Source organism: Rhinolophus sinicus, chromosome 2 (genome assembly GCF_057876585.1).
Source record: "Rhinolophus sinicus isolate RSI-liver-muscle chromosome 2, RSI-T2T, whole genome shotgun sequence".
Classification (NCBI taxonomy): Eukaryota; Metazoa; Chordata; class Mammalia; order Chiroptera; family Rhinolophidae; genus Rhinolophus; species Rhinolophus sinicus.
The window spans coordinates 161898847-161914954 of NC_142502.1; the positions used below are offsets into that span (position 1 = coordinate 161898847).

General features: G+C 34.5%; 1 protein-coding gene across 6 annotated transcripts in view; it reads right to left on the reverse strand.

Moving 5' to 3' along the window:
* The window catches only part of EML4 (EMAP like 4), a 141054-nt gene that overhangs the window by 22410 nt on the left and 102536 nt on the right, over window positions 1-16108 (reverse strand). For all 6 annotated transcript variants that reach the window (XM_074331922.2, XM_019757062.3, XM_088796196.1 and 3 more), the window contains 6 exons: window positions 15043-15177; window positions 14792-14927; window positions 8191-8342; window positions 6563-6688; window positions 6349-6480; window positions 5564-5631 (listed from right to left, as the gene is read on the reverse strand). In XM_074331922.2, coding sequence (XP_074188023.1) covers window positions 5564-5631; window positions 6349-6480; window positions 6563-6688; window positions 8191-8342; window positions 14792-14927; window positions 15043-15177 — 749 coding nt within the window. The remainder of the gene's footprint in view (window positions 1-5563; window positions 5632-6348; window positions 6481-6562; window positions 6689-8190; window positions 8343-14791; window positions 14928-15042; window positions 15178-16108) is intronic.

Here is a 16108-nt window from a genome sequence, read left to right on the forward strand (position 1 = left end):
TTGATTTCTCTACATCTGGGTGTCTCACCTCTATTTAGCAGCCTACAAAATAACTATAGCAAAAACTCCTTTAAATACCAAATATTGGTTCAGAAACAGAACTAGGTCCAACCAAGACCAGAGTAAAGTTCTGTGTAAACTGCTTGGAGAATTTTGTCTGAGCTGATATAGATCTGACATCCTGATGGGATGGGAAATCTATCTGTGGTTTCCCTGGGGTCTGGTAGTGGTATAAAGATGAAATGCCTTGTGAGAAACTGGTTTCAAAAAACAGGAAGGGGAAGGATGATTAACTGGGGTCTTGGAAAAATCAAGCAGAACGTATTTTTACCAATAATACAGAGATTATAAATTTTCAAGTTCATAATGGCTCAGGTTACCATGTATTGTGAGTTTTATGAAGAACTTCAAATCCTATCGAGAAACACAAATTTTAAAAAATGAGAGAATATTATATTTGAAAGTCATGTGTAGTATGCTGGTTCAATAAATTTAATATTTTGGTAACTAATGATTAACAATTACTAGTATACGAGTAAACTAATTTTATCCATTTGCATGCTTTAAATGTTCATTTCAGTTTAGGAGATCTCACCCTTTTAAAGTCCTCAGTGCCCGTACTTCCCGATAACAAAACCGGACAAGGCATCAACACATAACTACAGACCAATATCTCTTATGAATACAGATGCAGAAACCTTCACCAAAATACTAACAAACTGAATCCAGCAACATATAAAAAGAATTATACACCATGACCAAGTAGGATTTTTCTCAGGAATATAAGGTTGATTTCACATCTGAAAGTAAATTAATGTAATACGCCATATTAATAAAGGATAAAAACCATGCTATCTCAATAGATCAGAAAAGGCATTTGACAAAATCCAACATCCTTTCATGATTAAAAATTCTCAATAAACTAAGAATGGAAGGTAAATTCTTCAACATGATAAAGGGCATCTGAAAAACCCACAACTAACATATTTAATGGTGAAAGGCTGATGCTTTCCTGCTAAGATAGAGAATAAGATAAGGATGACCACTCTTGTTACTTCTATTAGCGTTAGGTTCTAGTTAGGACAAGTAGGCAAGAAAAAGCAGTCAGATTGGAAAGGAAGAAAACTATCTTTATTTGCAGATTCTATGATCTTATATGTAGAAAATCCTAAGGAATCCACTAAAAAAACTACTAGAACTAAGAAACGAGTTTAGTTAAGTTGCAAGACACAAGATTAATATACAAAAAGCAGTTATATTTATATACACCAGCAATGAATATTCTGAAAATGAAATAGAAAAAAACCATTTCATTTAAAGTAGCGTGAAGAGAATGAAGCACTTAGATATAAATTTAATAAATGTGCAAATTTGTACCCTAAAAACTAAAAATACTTTTGAAAAAAACTGAAGACTGAAATAAATGGAAAAAATCTTCTATTCATAAATTGGAAGACTTAATATTGTTAAGATGGTGACATTCTCCCAAATTGATCTATAAAGAGAAAACAATTCCTATCAAAATGCTAGCTGGTTTCTTTGTAGAAACTGACAAGCTGATCTTAAAATTCAGGTGGAAATTCAAAAGAGTCTAAATAGCCAAAACAACCTTGAAAAAGAACAAAGTTGGAGGACTCACATTTCCTGATTTCAAAAGTTACTGTAAAGCTACAATAATCAACCCTGGTACTGGCATAAGAATGGACATATAGATCATGGACTAGAATTGAGAGTCCAGACAGAAACCCATACATTTATGGTCAACTGATTTTTGACAAAGGTGTCAATAACCATTCAATGGGGGGAAAGAACAGTCTTTTCAATAAATAGTGCTGTAACAACTGCATGTCCATAATACAAAAGAATGAAGTTTGATGTCTATATTACACCATATACAAAGATTAACTCAAGATGAATCAGAGACCTAAAGAACTAAAACTACAAAAATTTTAGAAGAAAACATATGAATAAATGCTTATGAGCAAGAAACAAGAGAAAGAATAAATTGATTAATGAAACTTAAAATCTTCTGTGCCACAAATGTTACTACCATCAAGAAAGTGAAAAGAACCCTTGGAATGAGAGAAACTATCTGCAAATCATATAGCTATCTAATAAGGTACTGTGTATCCAGAATATACAAAGAGTTCTTAGAACTCAACAATAAAGACAAATAAATCAATTCAAAGATGGGCACAGGATTTGAATAGACATTTCTCTAAAGAGGCCAACAGTCCATGAAAAAGATACACTAGCCACCAGAAAAATGCAAATCGAAACCACAATATGAAAGCACTACACACCCACTAGGATGGCTATAATCGAAATACAGACAATGACAAGTTCTGGTGAAGATGTGGAAAGACTGGAACCCTCATATACTTTGCTGGTGGAATTGTAAAATAGTGCAGCTGTAGTGGAAAACAATTTAGTAGTTCCTCAAAATATTAGACATAGAGTTATCACATGATCCCACAACTCTACTCCTTGGTATGTACCCAAAAGAAGTGAAAACATATGTCTACACAAAAACTTGTATGAATGTTCATAGCAATATTATTCATAGCAGCCAAAAAGTGGAAATAACTCAAATATCCATCAACTGATCAACAAAATATCCATACAATGAAATATTATTTGGCCACAAAAAGGAATGAAATACTTATATATTCTGTACAACATGGATGAACCTTGAAAACATGTTAAGTGAACAAGCTAGTTACAAAAGACCACATGTTGTATGATTCTATTTATATGAAATATCCAGAATAGGCAACCCTATAGAAACTGAAAGTGCATCAGTTGCCTATGGCTAGGAGGAAGCGGGTGATGGTAATGAGGAGAGGCTGATAATGAGTATAGGGTTTCTTTTGGGCTAATGAAAATGTTCTGAAACTAGTTTGTGATGACGGTTGCACGACCCTCTTGAATTGTATATTTTAAATGGATGAATTGTATGGTATATGAATTATATCTCAATAAAGCTATTGAAAAGAATCCTTAGTATGTGAGGATTAGCATGTTAAGGAAGTACTATGTCCACTTAGGTCTATGCATTTAATTCTTTTCTCTTAGAAATTATATTAGTAATACACTCTTTTAAAATTATAATTTTATCGCTTTGATAATTTATCCACACATGTGCTTGACTATAAGCAGCAGGAGATTTCCAGATATGGACACGAGACATCTTTAAACATTTTGCTAGTCACCTTTTCTGGATCATGCACAATTGGACATGTGTTACTTCATACTAAAAAAAAATGTCTTGCCCTAAGTGTGACTTTTTTTCAGGCTTAGGGTCAGTGATAATCTGAGTGATTAAACCGGGGTATTTTCAGTTTTAGACAGCATAGCCAGGTACTCACAGACCTGTGAAAAAAATAAAAATGAGGAGTTCTCTAAGAATCAATAGAACCTAATCAGATGTGAAACCAAAGACAGTAGTTATGTATGGGATGTACTCCAATAACGACATCTCCCCTATATTCTAAATTATCCCCATCTCCACAGCAGCAAGGACTGCCAGCACTTTTTATTTAGTTGTCACATCCCTCATTTATAAGGTGTCTTTTACTCATAACTCCCAGAGGAAGCAAGTGGATTGCAATTGGCTTAAGTCACTTGAGTGACTTTTCATTTTAAGCTTGTTAATGACTTCACAGCTGCATAAATGTTAGAAAGTAATTTCAGTGAGTTTAAATCACATCAGTTTTTCCTAAAAAATTGGGGCTCTATATGTAGAGCTTCTCCATCCATCCAATCAAGTGGTGTGTCTTAATGATTCAAATCCCCTGAGTCCTTACACTCCATTCAGTGTTTAATTCCTTCATATATACAGTAAATCCTTTTAATATATGTAGCCCAGTGATTTAACCTTGAAAGATAAACTTTCCTTACAACATTTCTAAATAATGCTATAAACACCATAAATACATCTCAAAGAGTACTGGTGAAGCAGTGGAAAGAGACAAGCTTTGGAACCATATAGAACCTGAGTTCAAATCCCAACCCAATTACAAGTGGCTGAAACTCTATGGGTCTTGATTTCCTGTCTGTGTAACAGATAAGTTACTATTCTGTTGAGCTCTTTTGAAGATTTAAAGTAACATATAAAAAGAATTTAGTATAAGGCCTGTCATAAGATACTATGAATAAATGGTAGCTCCTATTTCACTGACTTGAGCATTTGTTGTATCTGTTCAGCTGTTCAAAAAATAGATCTGAAGTAAAGTCCTTTGTGGTTTTCTGAAAACCAGTTCAATACAATAGCTCAGGTTGTTTCTTATGTACTTAAGACTAATTTTTGGGGTAAAATAATTTCTTACAAAGTGACCTGCCATACACTTGTCTATTCAATCCAAGTCTAAGTAATAATCTAATACTGACAGGGTAGTTTGGAGAAATCGGAGATAGTAAAGCCATCTATATTTGCAAGTTATTCCCAATTACTCCCCAAGCAGCCCAATTCTAAAATTCAGTTATTTAGAACCACTCAAATAGCATCCCTAGTTACATATCCACGTTTCCAAGTTTATCTTTACTTTAAAGACCTGTTTTTCCATGATTCTGAAAGATTTTGTAGCACTATATATGAGAAAGAATTTGACTTTCCAAGGTGTTAATTTGTATCCAATAGCCATAGGGAAAAACATGATATAAAAAAAACTCTAAGTGACTAAATTTAGTTAGAATTAAATGAACTGGCTGATTTGAAATATTTGTCATATAAACAAAAATATTTATATAAGTGTGTCCACAATAGTTTCACTTCATTAGAAATCTGCATTTCACATTTTCTATGGGTTTAACTTTTAGAAACTGACTTCATATTTTTCCTCTGCCTCTTTACAAAAGAAATTAAGTTATTTGTGATGAGGGCTACTTATTAGCAGAGGCAATAAAAAGGACTCAATTATTTAAAATATACAGATAATAAATGTTACTTAATAACCTTGAAAAGGTACCGTACAAGGTCTGCAAAGACAAGTAATAACAATTTCAGGAAGTATACCTCCATTATCTATCTGTGTAGCATTCAAAGGCAGGATGACAAAAGCTACTGCACAAACAATTTATAAAAAGTTCAATTTGGTTATTTCAGCTTCAATTTCCTTCCCTAAAAGATGAGAAAATTTTTCTGATACCACAGAAACTATTACAGAGGAGAGTTAAGTCTCCTGAATGGTCACTTTCTCAATGAAGCCTACCATGACTACCCTGTTTATCATTTAGCAACTGTACCCCTTCCTATGCTCACTGCCCCCCGCCCCATGGCTCTTAACATTTTCTAATTAGTTATAATGTTTATGTTTTATTCTACTTCCACCCCGACACACAGGACAGGGAGTGTTATTTTGCACTCTGATGTAGCCTGAATGCCAACAGTGTCCAGCAAATGGCAGATGCTCAATAATTACCAATGACTGAATGAGTATATGTAACAGATAAGAGCAACAAACACTTAAAAGATTAATCCTCCAGATCAGATTGAGAAAATTTCTGAACAACAGTTAAACATCCCACCACTTTACTTAGCTCACATTTCCCTTAGAGACCCTACCTGCCTGAGTGCGTTCCTATGGCCACCACTGTGCCACTTGGATGAAAATCTGCACAGTGTCCTGGTTCCTAGAAGAGAGACAGACAGCTGTTGGGGAGTACATGAGAAAAGTCTCCCTAGATCTATGGAAATAGTAGCAAAAACATTTGAAAATAACCTGTTTCATATAAATATGGAATTACAATCAACTTCATTGTAGCCAATGGGAAATACCACATGGATATGAGAGGAAAAAGAATTTCAGAGCAGGAAGGGATATGCGGGCAGAGTGGTGAGGGGAAAGGACCACCAGCATGTGGCTAGGCAGTGGAATAATAATGAGGATAATAACAATGAACATTTGTACAGTCATCTGGAGTCTGCAAAGAATGTGTATGCACCTTTTGTGCTAGAAAAGGTGAATGTCTGGGTGGGGTAGGGAGAAAACACAGTTAAGAGACCAATTCAAAAAGAAGACAGTTGAGTCTGTTAGTGAGCAGCACTTACTGAATCAAACTGCAGCACCACCAGACGCTCAAACATTTCCATAACAATTAATGCTCCACGAAAATGTGAAATTTTTTGATTTTTACTACTGAAACTGACAGAAAAATTGAGCTTTGGCACTGCTTAATTTGCTTCTTCAAAGTGGGTTCATGCTATACTTTGTGACTAAACACTTTCTCTGCCCTTTACTGAACACTTTGTTTTAACCAATACTGAGTCCTTTTTCCTTCGCTAGTTCCCAACTGCTAGTCTGGGGAGTTGCTGTGGGGGGGATTATAATTACATTTTGCTTTACTCACATCTACGAGCCTGGTCCATTCCAGCCTGTGTTCCACTGAGTTCCACATGCACACCTGTCTGTCCTGAGCACAAGTCAAGAGCAAATCTTTGAAGGGATGTGTGGCAAGACCCCAAAGTTCATCTGTATGACCCTGAAAATGAAATACACCTATTGTAAGAAATAAAGGGTGTCATCAAAAACGCTCAGTTAATGGTTAAAATCATACAGCTTACCTGTACTTCTATTTGGAAGCCATCATTAAATGTTCCCCGTAAAATAAAGTTTCGTGATGTGCCTACTAAAAATTGATCTGCTTTTCCTTCTGCTACAGCTCTGATGGTTCCATACTGATCAGGAACCTAAAAAAATAAATTTGTAATGTCACCATCCACACACTAACGTACATTAACTACTACCCGAAAACTGCATTTATAGCTGAAAGCAGAATTCCAAATTCGAAAGTAATATGGTAATCTTATGCTAATAGTAACTCATTTATTCAGACAATTACATTTTATTTCACAGAAGTTACATTATTATCAACGGTCTTTGCTTCAGTCATTTTAAATTTATATTTTATATGATTTCAAGAGTTAAGGGTTAGGAGTAAAGAGGAGTAAGTTCTATTGGATTACGTGAAGAATATGGTCTAGTTTTAGTTATTTTGTTTTGGGAAGTCATTTGGCCTAAGACAAATGTCTTTATGTGTTATATAATGATAATTATAATACATGCCCTACCTACTCTTCATTGTTATAAGGATCATTGTGCTAAGGATCAAAATATAAGCAACAGTGCATGTGAGATTTCTCTGTAAACTAAAAGGCAATATATTGTAAAGTGTTATAACTCATTAACCCGACTCGTTGGGAGATCAATCTCATTTAATTGTATAATCTCAGTGAATGTTATATTAAGATAATAAGCCCAAAGAATGACTTTTTCTGAAATAATGTAATTCTTTTCTTTTTATGAAGTTGGATCCAAAATTACTCCTAAAAGTCGGATCCAAAATTACAAAGAACTGAATTCTAAAAGTAATCCAAAATTTATGTCAGAAATGGAAGAGAGGTTGAACTAGGTAATATAGCTTTGACTACAAAGGGTATGAGTTATCGGTGAAAAAGAGAAATAGTATGAACTCAAGGCTGAGATAAAGCAGTTCTTTTTTATCTATCTTCTTAGAAATAAAACCCAAGAGCAGTACTATGAGGATACTCTTTTTTAGAGAAGATTTTGTTTGGAAAGCATGCTATGTATAGAAAATACTGAGCATGAGTTCAAAATTTAAGTCACCAAAAAAAAACAGAAGCTATATTAAACTCTGAGATTTGCCCTTTCTTTGGGAATTATTGATCTAAAGTACTATTCTTAACTATTTCACTTCCTGACGCTTCAATTCAATTATCACACTTTCACTGAGCACATAATACCTGTCAGGTTTTATGGATACTCTTGGTCCACACCATGAAGCAGACACGTGCATAGATAATTAGTGATTACCATTAAGTCCACTGTTGAAAAGATTATTTTTAAGTTTTAAAAATTAAACTGGTCATTTTATATACCTTGGAATAGGATATTGTATTTGATAAATGTTTGTTGAATTTTAAGTTTGCATGGTTATGTTTTGGATCACTAAAAAGCATCTTAGATATAAACAAGCAAGTTAATTATTTTGTCCAATCTTTTTTTTTATTCTTTCAAATTATTTTGTTTAATGAATGCTTTTTTTTTTTTTCAGGGAATGAAATGACAAAGATGTGCACCAATTTCCCAGAAAAGTGTAAGTTACCTTAATGTGGGACAAGACGTGAGTTTAGAGGATTTACTATTTAAGAATTTTTATTTCCATCCTTACCTCAATCTCTCTTTCAGGATTCAGATCATGATCCCACAAAATTATTTTTCTGTCTTTTCCTCCTCCAGTTAATAACATCCCATTTCTCATCTGACAAAGTGTGAACACACTGCCATCATGAGCTTTGATTTGTTTGCTGATCTGATAAACACCTAATATAATGAAGGAAAAATAAAAATACTAGTGATAACATTTTCCATCAGATTTCAGTGGATTTCTGGGAGAAAAATTTAGAACTACCGATGATCTTTCACTTATGATGGTGTTACATCCTGATAAACCCACTGTCAGTTGAAAATATTGTAAGTTGAAACGCCTTTAATGTACCTAACCTACCGAACATCATAGCTTAGCCTAGCCAGTTTCTACTGAATGCGTATTGCTTCTGTACCACCGTCAAGTTGAAAAACTGTAAGTCAAACCATAGTAAGTTGGGGACCATAATCAAAAGTTCCTATGATGTAACAATCAAAAACCCATTTTCAGCAAGTCTAATGCAAGGCAGATAGTGAAATTTAATATAATCTTTTGCGTTTATGTCAATATTTAGTTACTCTGAAAATATTTCAAAATATAGCCTTACAAAAAGGTAAGCTAAAGTAGTGATAATTCCATAGACAACAGAGGGTACTCAGAATTTTACTGTCTCCTATAATCATCTTATGTAGTAGTTAGGGTAGTATTTTTTTATTTTAGAGCTGAAGAAACAGAGGTATAGCAGTAGCTTTACCAATCCCCCATAGTTAGTGACAAAGCTGTGACTAGGATTCACACTGTGTCTCTTCATTCAGTGTTCCCTTAAGTTCAAAAAAGCCTTCATCTCCTGCTGAGGTTAACAGTCATAGTATTTCACATTTAGCAACCACTGTTAACCTGCCCTGCCAAGGAGTACTCCCTTTATTTGCTCAGATACCAGGGACTGGGAAAGGCACTGTGGCAGAAGTGGGCACTGGAGGCTTGGAGCAGTGGCGTTTGACCAACCAGAGAAGTACTTCAAAAACTGGTAAAGCTGTACCAGTGTTATGGCTGAAGGACAGCCCAACTTTCTGGTATGGATACTGCACTTTACATGTACCCAGGGAGGGACAAGGCAGGTACACCAAAAATATTTTAAGTCAAGTCCATGTGGAGTTTAAAACACACACACATATTCTCTCTCTCTCTCTCTCTGTCTCTCTCTCTCTGTCTCTCTCAGATTCTCTTTTTTAAAGGTGATGATAAGATTTTCACACTGAAACTTTTTTTTTTTTTTTTTTTGTAATCATGATGCCTTACTCAGAAATGCTTTTTATCTGGCTAGTGCGGCTGGTAGAGTAAGAGTAAGGCTTTTTGGAAGATAATTATCTCAGCAGAATTTGTTACCAGGTTAAAAATGGGAAGATAGAGCCTTGTTTAAATATGGCCAAAGTAAGTCAATAAACAAATCTTAGATCCTTTGAAAAAATTTTAAAAATTACAAATTTAAAAATTATTCAGTGGGGGAAATGGGTGAAGGTGGACAAAACGCACCAACTTCCAGTATAAGGTAAATAAGTCCTGGGAATTTAATGCACAGCATGGTGACTATAGTTAACAGTACTGTATTGCGTATTTGAAAGTTGCTAAGATAGCAGATCTTAAAAGTTCACGAGGACGTCTATGTGAGGTGATAGATGTTGACTAGTGCTCATCATTTGGCAATGTGTATACATGTATCAAATCACTGTTGTATACCTTAAACTCATACAATGTTATATGTCAATTATAACTCAATACACGTGGGGAAAATGTTCGTTTCCTAAAATAGTTCACCAACTGACAAATGTATAAACAAAATATGGTATGGAATATTATTCCATGCCATGGCATATTCTTCAACCATAAAAAGGAATGAAGTACTGACACACGCTACAACATGGATGAACCTTGAAAACATCAAGGTTCAAGTGAAAAAAGCCTGCCACAAAACAACACTTACTATATGATTCCATTTATATGAAATGTCCAAAATAGGCACATCCATAGAGACCAACAGTAGACAAATGGTTGTTAGGGGTTGAGGGGAGGGAGGAATGGGAAGCATTAGCAGTTGCTAATGGGCACAGTGTTTCTTTTGGGGCGATGAAATGTTCTGAAGTTCAACAGCAGTGATGGTTGCACAACTCTGGGAGTATATTTAAAAAACCACTGAATTGTACATTTTAAAAGGGTGAATTTTATGGTATATAAATTATATCTCAATAAAGCTGTTATTAAGATTGATTAAGAGTGTTCATTTTTACTCATCTTTCTATTTGAGCTGCCATGATATTTTAAAAATTAACTAAAATTTGTAGGGCTTTGGTATCCTAAAAAAAAAAATTATGCTACAGCAGACTAAATATTACTCAGTGTGAGGGTGCTAGTATACAAATACTTAATAGATGGGTATATCTGGCAGAGAGGAAGGAAAGGGTTTGCCTGATGTGGAAAAGAGCTTGCCCGATTCAGCAGAGCTGAAAGCAGAACTCCAACAAACTTGCTTTATTAAGGTCAACTGCTTCTGCTCACATCAACATTCATCACTTAAAAATACTTTAAACATTGAGCAATACAATTATGTCCAGTAGGATAGCCAGCCAATTATCTATCGTGGCTCTGGTGTGACCAAGACAGAAAGGACATATGAGAGACGTGAATTTTCTGAGAAGATTGTTGGCATTATTTGAGCATTAAAAAAACAAAACAAAACAAAAAGCAAAGGGCTTATTTTCTTATGCATGGTTAAATTAGGAGTCATCTGAAAGTATCATGGCACCATGTAAGAAATCACAAAAAGCAGAGGTGTGGAGGTTCATAAATCTCCACCAGAATGCCGGAAAATGAAATCCAGTTCTTCTATTTTTAACTCAGATTCCATACTTTTAAACATGACAAAAACCTTGTTAAACACTTAAGATCTTCCTGGAATGATGGGAGACTAGAAAACAGAGAATAAAACTGAAGAATAAAGACTTCATCGAGAATAAAAACTCTATACAGTGATAAATTCTGAGAGTCCCACTCTCCACCCTCTACCCCAGGAAAGTTATTTCCTAAGGAGGATCTAATATTTAGCTAAAACATTTCTGTGCTTCAAATTTAAACAAACTAACAAAGCTTCCTTTAGATAGTATTTACCTATTAAATAAATTTATAGTCAAAGATTTCTTTCTCATGGGCCTGTATTCCTAACATTTCAATTTAAACCAAATGTTTGAAATACTTGTCAAGAACAATAATTATTCTTGAATTTAAAAACCTATTGTACATCCAGGTATAATCACCACCACTGCTATCCAAGCTTAACTGCAAATTTCCCCTTTCTTCTGATCTCTAACAGAAACAAAGTTTCCATAAAAAGCAAGTTAACCTTGACTGCCAAATAAAGATCTCTTTGGAGGGCTTTGTGTGCCTATTTAACTATAGAATCCAAATACCAGGGAGACTTTGAAATTCATGTTATATAGTCTTAGCAACTGGGCAAATGGGCTCATGTTTGGACAGCAGGTAAAATGGTGGTATTTCTTAGTCCCTTTGAAGGAACTTAGATTAAAAATAATGAACATTCTAATGGTGTTCTAGATACAATCAACTTCCTTTCCTCACTTAAAAATTGTGAATTATTTCATATAAGAAAAATTTTGTATTTCATATATGCAGGAAACAAATACCCTGTGCCCCAGAAAAAAACAGAAAATACTGAAACAACCTAAGTGGTCCACTGACAGAGAAATGAATGAAGAAAATGTAGTGTGTGTGTGTGTGTTAAAAAAGAAGTAAATTCTGCCATTTGCAACAACATGTATAGTCCTTGAGGACATTACACTAAGTGAAATAGGTTAGAGAAAGATAAACACTGTATGATTTTACTTATATGTTCATTTAAAAAAAATGAACAGAACAGACTGGTGGTTATCAGAGGTGGGAGTGGCGGAAAGGGGTGAAGGTGATAAAAAGGCTTTTAACTTCCAGTTACAAGATAAATAAGTTCTGGGGATGCAATGCACAGCATGTTGATTACAGTTAACAATATTCTATTATATATTTGAAAGTTGCTAAGAGAGTAGATCTTAAAAGTTCTCATCACCAGGTGGCCAGTTAGCTCAGTTGGTTAGAGCGTGGTGCTCTTAACAACAAGGTTGCCGATTCGATCCCCGCATGGGCCACTGTGAGCTGCGCCCTCCCTAAAAAAATAAATTAGAACAACAACAACAACAAAAAAAACCTCTCTTTAAAAAAAAAAGTTCTCATCACAAGAAAAAAAACAGTGAGGTGATGGATGTTAACTAAATTTACTGTGCTAATCATTTTGCAATATATATCAAATCATTATTATCATACACCTTAAATTATACATTGTTATATGTCAATTATAGCTTAAAAAACTGGAAAAAAAGAAAGAAAAATACTAATCACTTTGAAGATTCCTGTTAGCTTACATTTAGGGTATGGAAGCAAGAAGAAAAATATACAGGAGAGCTTATGAGGCATAAAATACGGTTGGCTTGTCTCCTACTTACTATAGTAAAAGGTTTACCTACGAAATTATGCTTTTGCCATCCAAAAATGTCACTTTATCAGACATGATACACCACGGTATACTCAAATTGTAGCTCAGACTGCCACGGGTACAGAAATATCATAGCAGGGATATGCAAACAGGTTCAATCTGTTGAAAGTTTGGGCAAGAATTTAAAAATGGAAACTGAGCATCTGCTCTGATCTGGGCTTAACACTTATTTCACTGTACTCACCAAATCCTTCCCAGCCATACTTACAGAACGGAAAACCCCAAATAGAAAGGAAGAAACAAAATTCTTAGCAAGTTTGCCTGTAATGGGGTCAGTCATGTAGCAGAGCACAACACAGGCCATTTCATGTGCCCAGTTTACAAGATTAGATTTCCTGTTTCCTGTGTGTGCACACGCAGATTTTCTTTGCACAAGTTTTTCAGATAAAAGCCAAAATAAAAAACAGCCTCCGAACCTTTCGCTGCCTCTGCCTCTGCAACACATATTAAGCTAACTGAAGGGTACATTTATACTCAAACTCTACTCATGCCAACAATTTAAGTCACAATTTTGATGTACAATGCTGTTTTCTGGCATTTTTGATACTGAACAAATGTGTCCAGAAAAAAGTAAAGAGAGATAAGTGGGAAAGGTAGTTGATAAACACTATTGTTCTAAATTTCTTTTTTTTTCTTAAGAATCCTCATCCCACTGCCATCCTTCTCATATGTGACGTTTGAACCTAAACTGAAGGAAAGAGGCTACGAATGCATGGCCAATGACTGGTTCAGTGATGATACAATTTAAGGATTATTTTGTTAACTTCTAAATATGTCTAATTCAATTCAACTACAAAACTTAGAAATTCAGGTGAATGGATATGGAAAACACTAATGTAGTTAGTGTATCTCCTAAAAAAATACAGTATAAAAATCATCACAATCATAAGACATCTACAATGCTATACTCACATTCTACATTGCATGAAAACAGTGCTTTAATCAGTACCACCTGACTTCTACACTGACACTCAAAGGTAGGATTAAAGTCATTTCCTTAATAAATGTTTAACAAATCATTTTCAAAAGCTAGTACCAAATGCCAGACATTGTGTTAGTCCTGGGAAAGTTTATCAGGGAAGAGAGACATGTAAATTTGGTCTTTCCTCCTGAGCATGGGAACAAGGGTTCCCTTATTCATTAAGTCACATGTGGTTTCCAAGGTCTGATGCAGAGACTCCACAGAGAGACAGGGTAGGGGATATTCCTCTCTCTCTCTCTCTCCCTCTTTCTCCCCACCCCATCTTGTTAACTTGTTCTGTTTTTCTTTTTTAATATCTCATTTCTGTCATCCTTGCAGGCTCTTTTCTAGTCAATCTGTGGGATAAAAGGATCCTTGGCCTCACCGCTCTTCTCTCTTCCATGGTGAGCTCAACTAGGTTTAAGGATTCAGAAAATCTGTATCTTTTATCCCTACATAAATTTTCAATGGCTTAGTATACATTAAACTGTTAAGAGGAATTACAAAACACTACTATTTTTTAAAATCATATTTCCTTCAAATTGGCTACCTATCACTTGTTTCTGTTACCACTTTCACATGACAAATTTATTCACACTACCCTGAATGCCCCACATTCATAGCCACCTTTCTGCCTTTGCTTGCACTGTTTCCCTAAACTGGGACCAAGGTTCCCTATCTTTTGTAGTCCTGTACATACATTATGGTTTACCTTAAATACCATTTCTTCTGTGAAGGCTTCAAAAACTCAGAAGATCAGAATGATTTTTCTCTTAATCTTTATGCTGTTTAAATTAACGTATATCTATACCATCTCTTTCTAATTATTTTGTATTAACCTCCTAGAAAGTTGCGTAGAGTCAAATGTAGGTTACATATGCTTAATAAATAACTGGGTAAGTAATTTAATTAAAAAAAATCATTATGAAGAACCTTAAAACCATTAGGTATGTTAGTAGCTCTCATAGTGTTTCACTGCAGTTCTGTCTCCCGGTCTGGGTAAGAGATGGGACCGCAATACCAGTATGTGCAGATTAGAAAGGAATGACTCAAACAGGAGAATACTGTACCTTTGGGTCCTTTCCCAGGTGTGGGTTCTACAGTAGTTTTGCTCCATATAAGTGTGACTCCACCTGAGTCTCCAGTAAGAACATCCCCATTCCCCAAAAATGCTAAACACTGCACAAATTTTGGTTTTTCATATTTCTACAAAGAAACAATGAGAAATTTTAGCTTTCCCTTTTGGCATGATGACTTTATGCTTACTCAACAATTGAAAAATGAAGCTTTTATAATGAACTTATAACAGTCTGATCCTTACCCCAAAAATTCCCTGTTTTCTTGTTAGTGAATTGCCACTCCAGGTCCAGAAAAAAATATGAGATTTACCACATGTTATTATGATATTTGCATCGGTTGGATGGAACTCCACAGCCAAAACTACTTCATTTGTTGTCTGTGGAAAAAGAAACAAAGCTTTAAATGAATGTATATCCTTATCTCCATCAAGTACCAATTATGGCTACTGATAATCAAACACAGGATAAAATTTTTAGAAAATGCTTTTTCTTCCAAGACCTATTTTCTTGAAACATTTTAATAACTTTTTATAATAATGATTATATTTGATGTCTTTATACTGTTATATGTTTTATGTTATTTATATATAATAACTCTGCACTAGAAAGACATTTTAGATTATTTTAGTTTCTTGCACAGTCAGGGAAAAGCACACTACAACTATCACATGCAAGAGCAAAGTAAATTTGTCTTAAAGGTACTGCCATTTTGACTTCAAAAAAGTCTTAGCTTTATTTTTACTATTATTATTGACCACTCATTCATTTAAGAAAATATTACTGATTTAGAGATTCAGCCTCAGGCTAAAGCCTTAAAAAGTAGATACAAAATGGTCACTACCGATTCATATAGAAAAAAAAACAAAGAGCTTTTATGCTATTTCCTCAAAAAAACTTAGAAAAGACAGAAGTTAAGTTTAAGACTAGAGTGAAAAAAAAGGAGGAAAACAGGCATGAGAGTCACAAAGGAATTACCAGTAGTCTTTTCACTGAAATTACTGAAGTGATGATGTTTTTAAAAACAGTGTATTTCGATATGTTCAGTAAATAATTTAATTCTTACTAAATTGGTATGTTAGTAAAAGCACCTACTTAAACTTAGTAGTGAGGTTGAGATCTACATGCTTGTAAAGTTGTTTATTGTTAGCTGGTGTTCACCTGCAGGGTGATCTTTAATGTTTTTTAACTTAGCGAAGAACTTCATATGTATGGAAGTACTTCCGCACTGCAAACCAACATGGTAATCTTACGAACAAAGTGAGTTAAAGACAATACATTTTATATTCTTATAGTACTAATAAAATGACA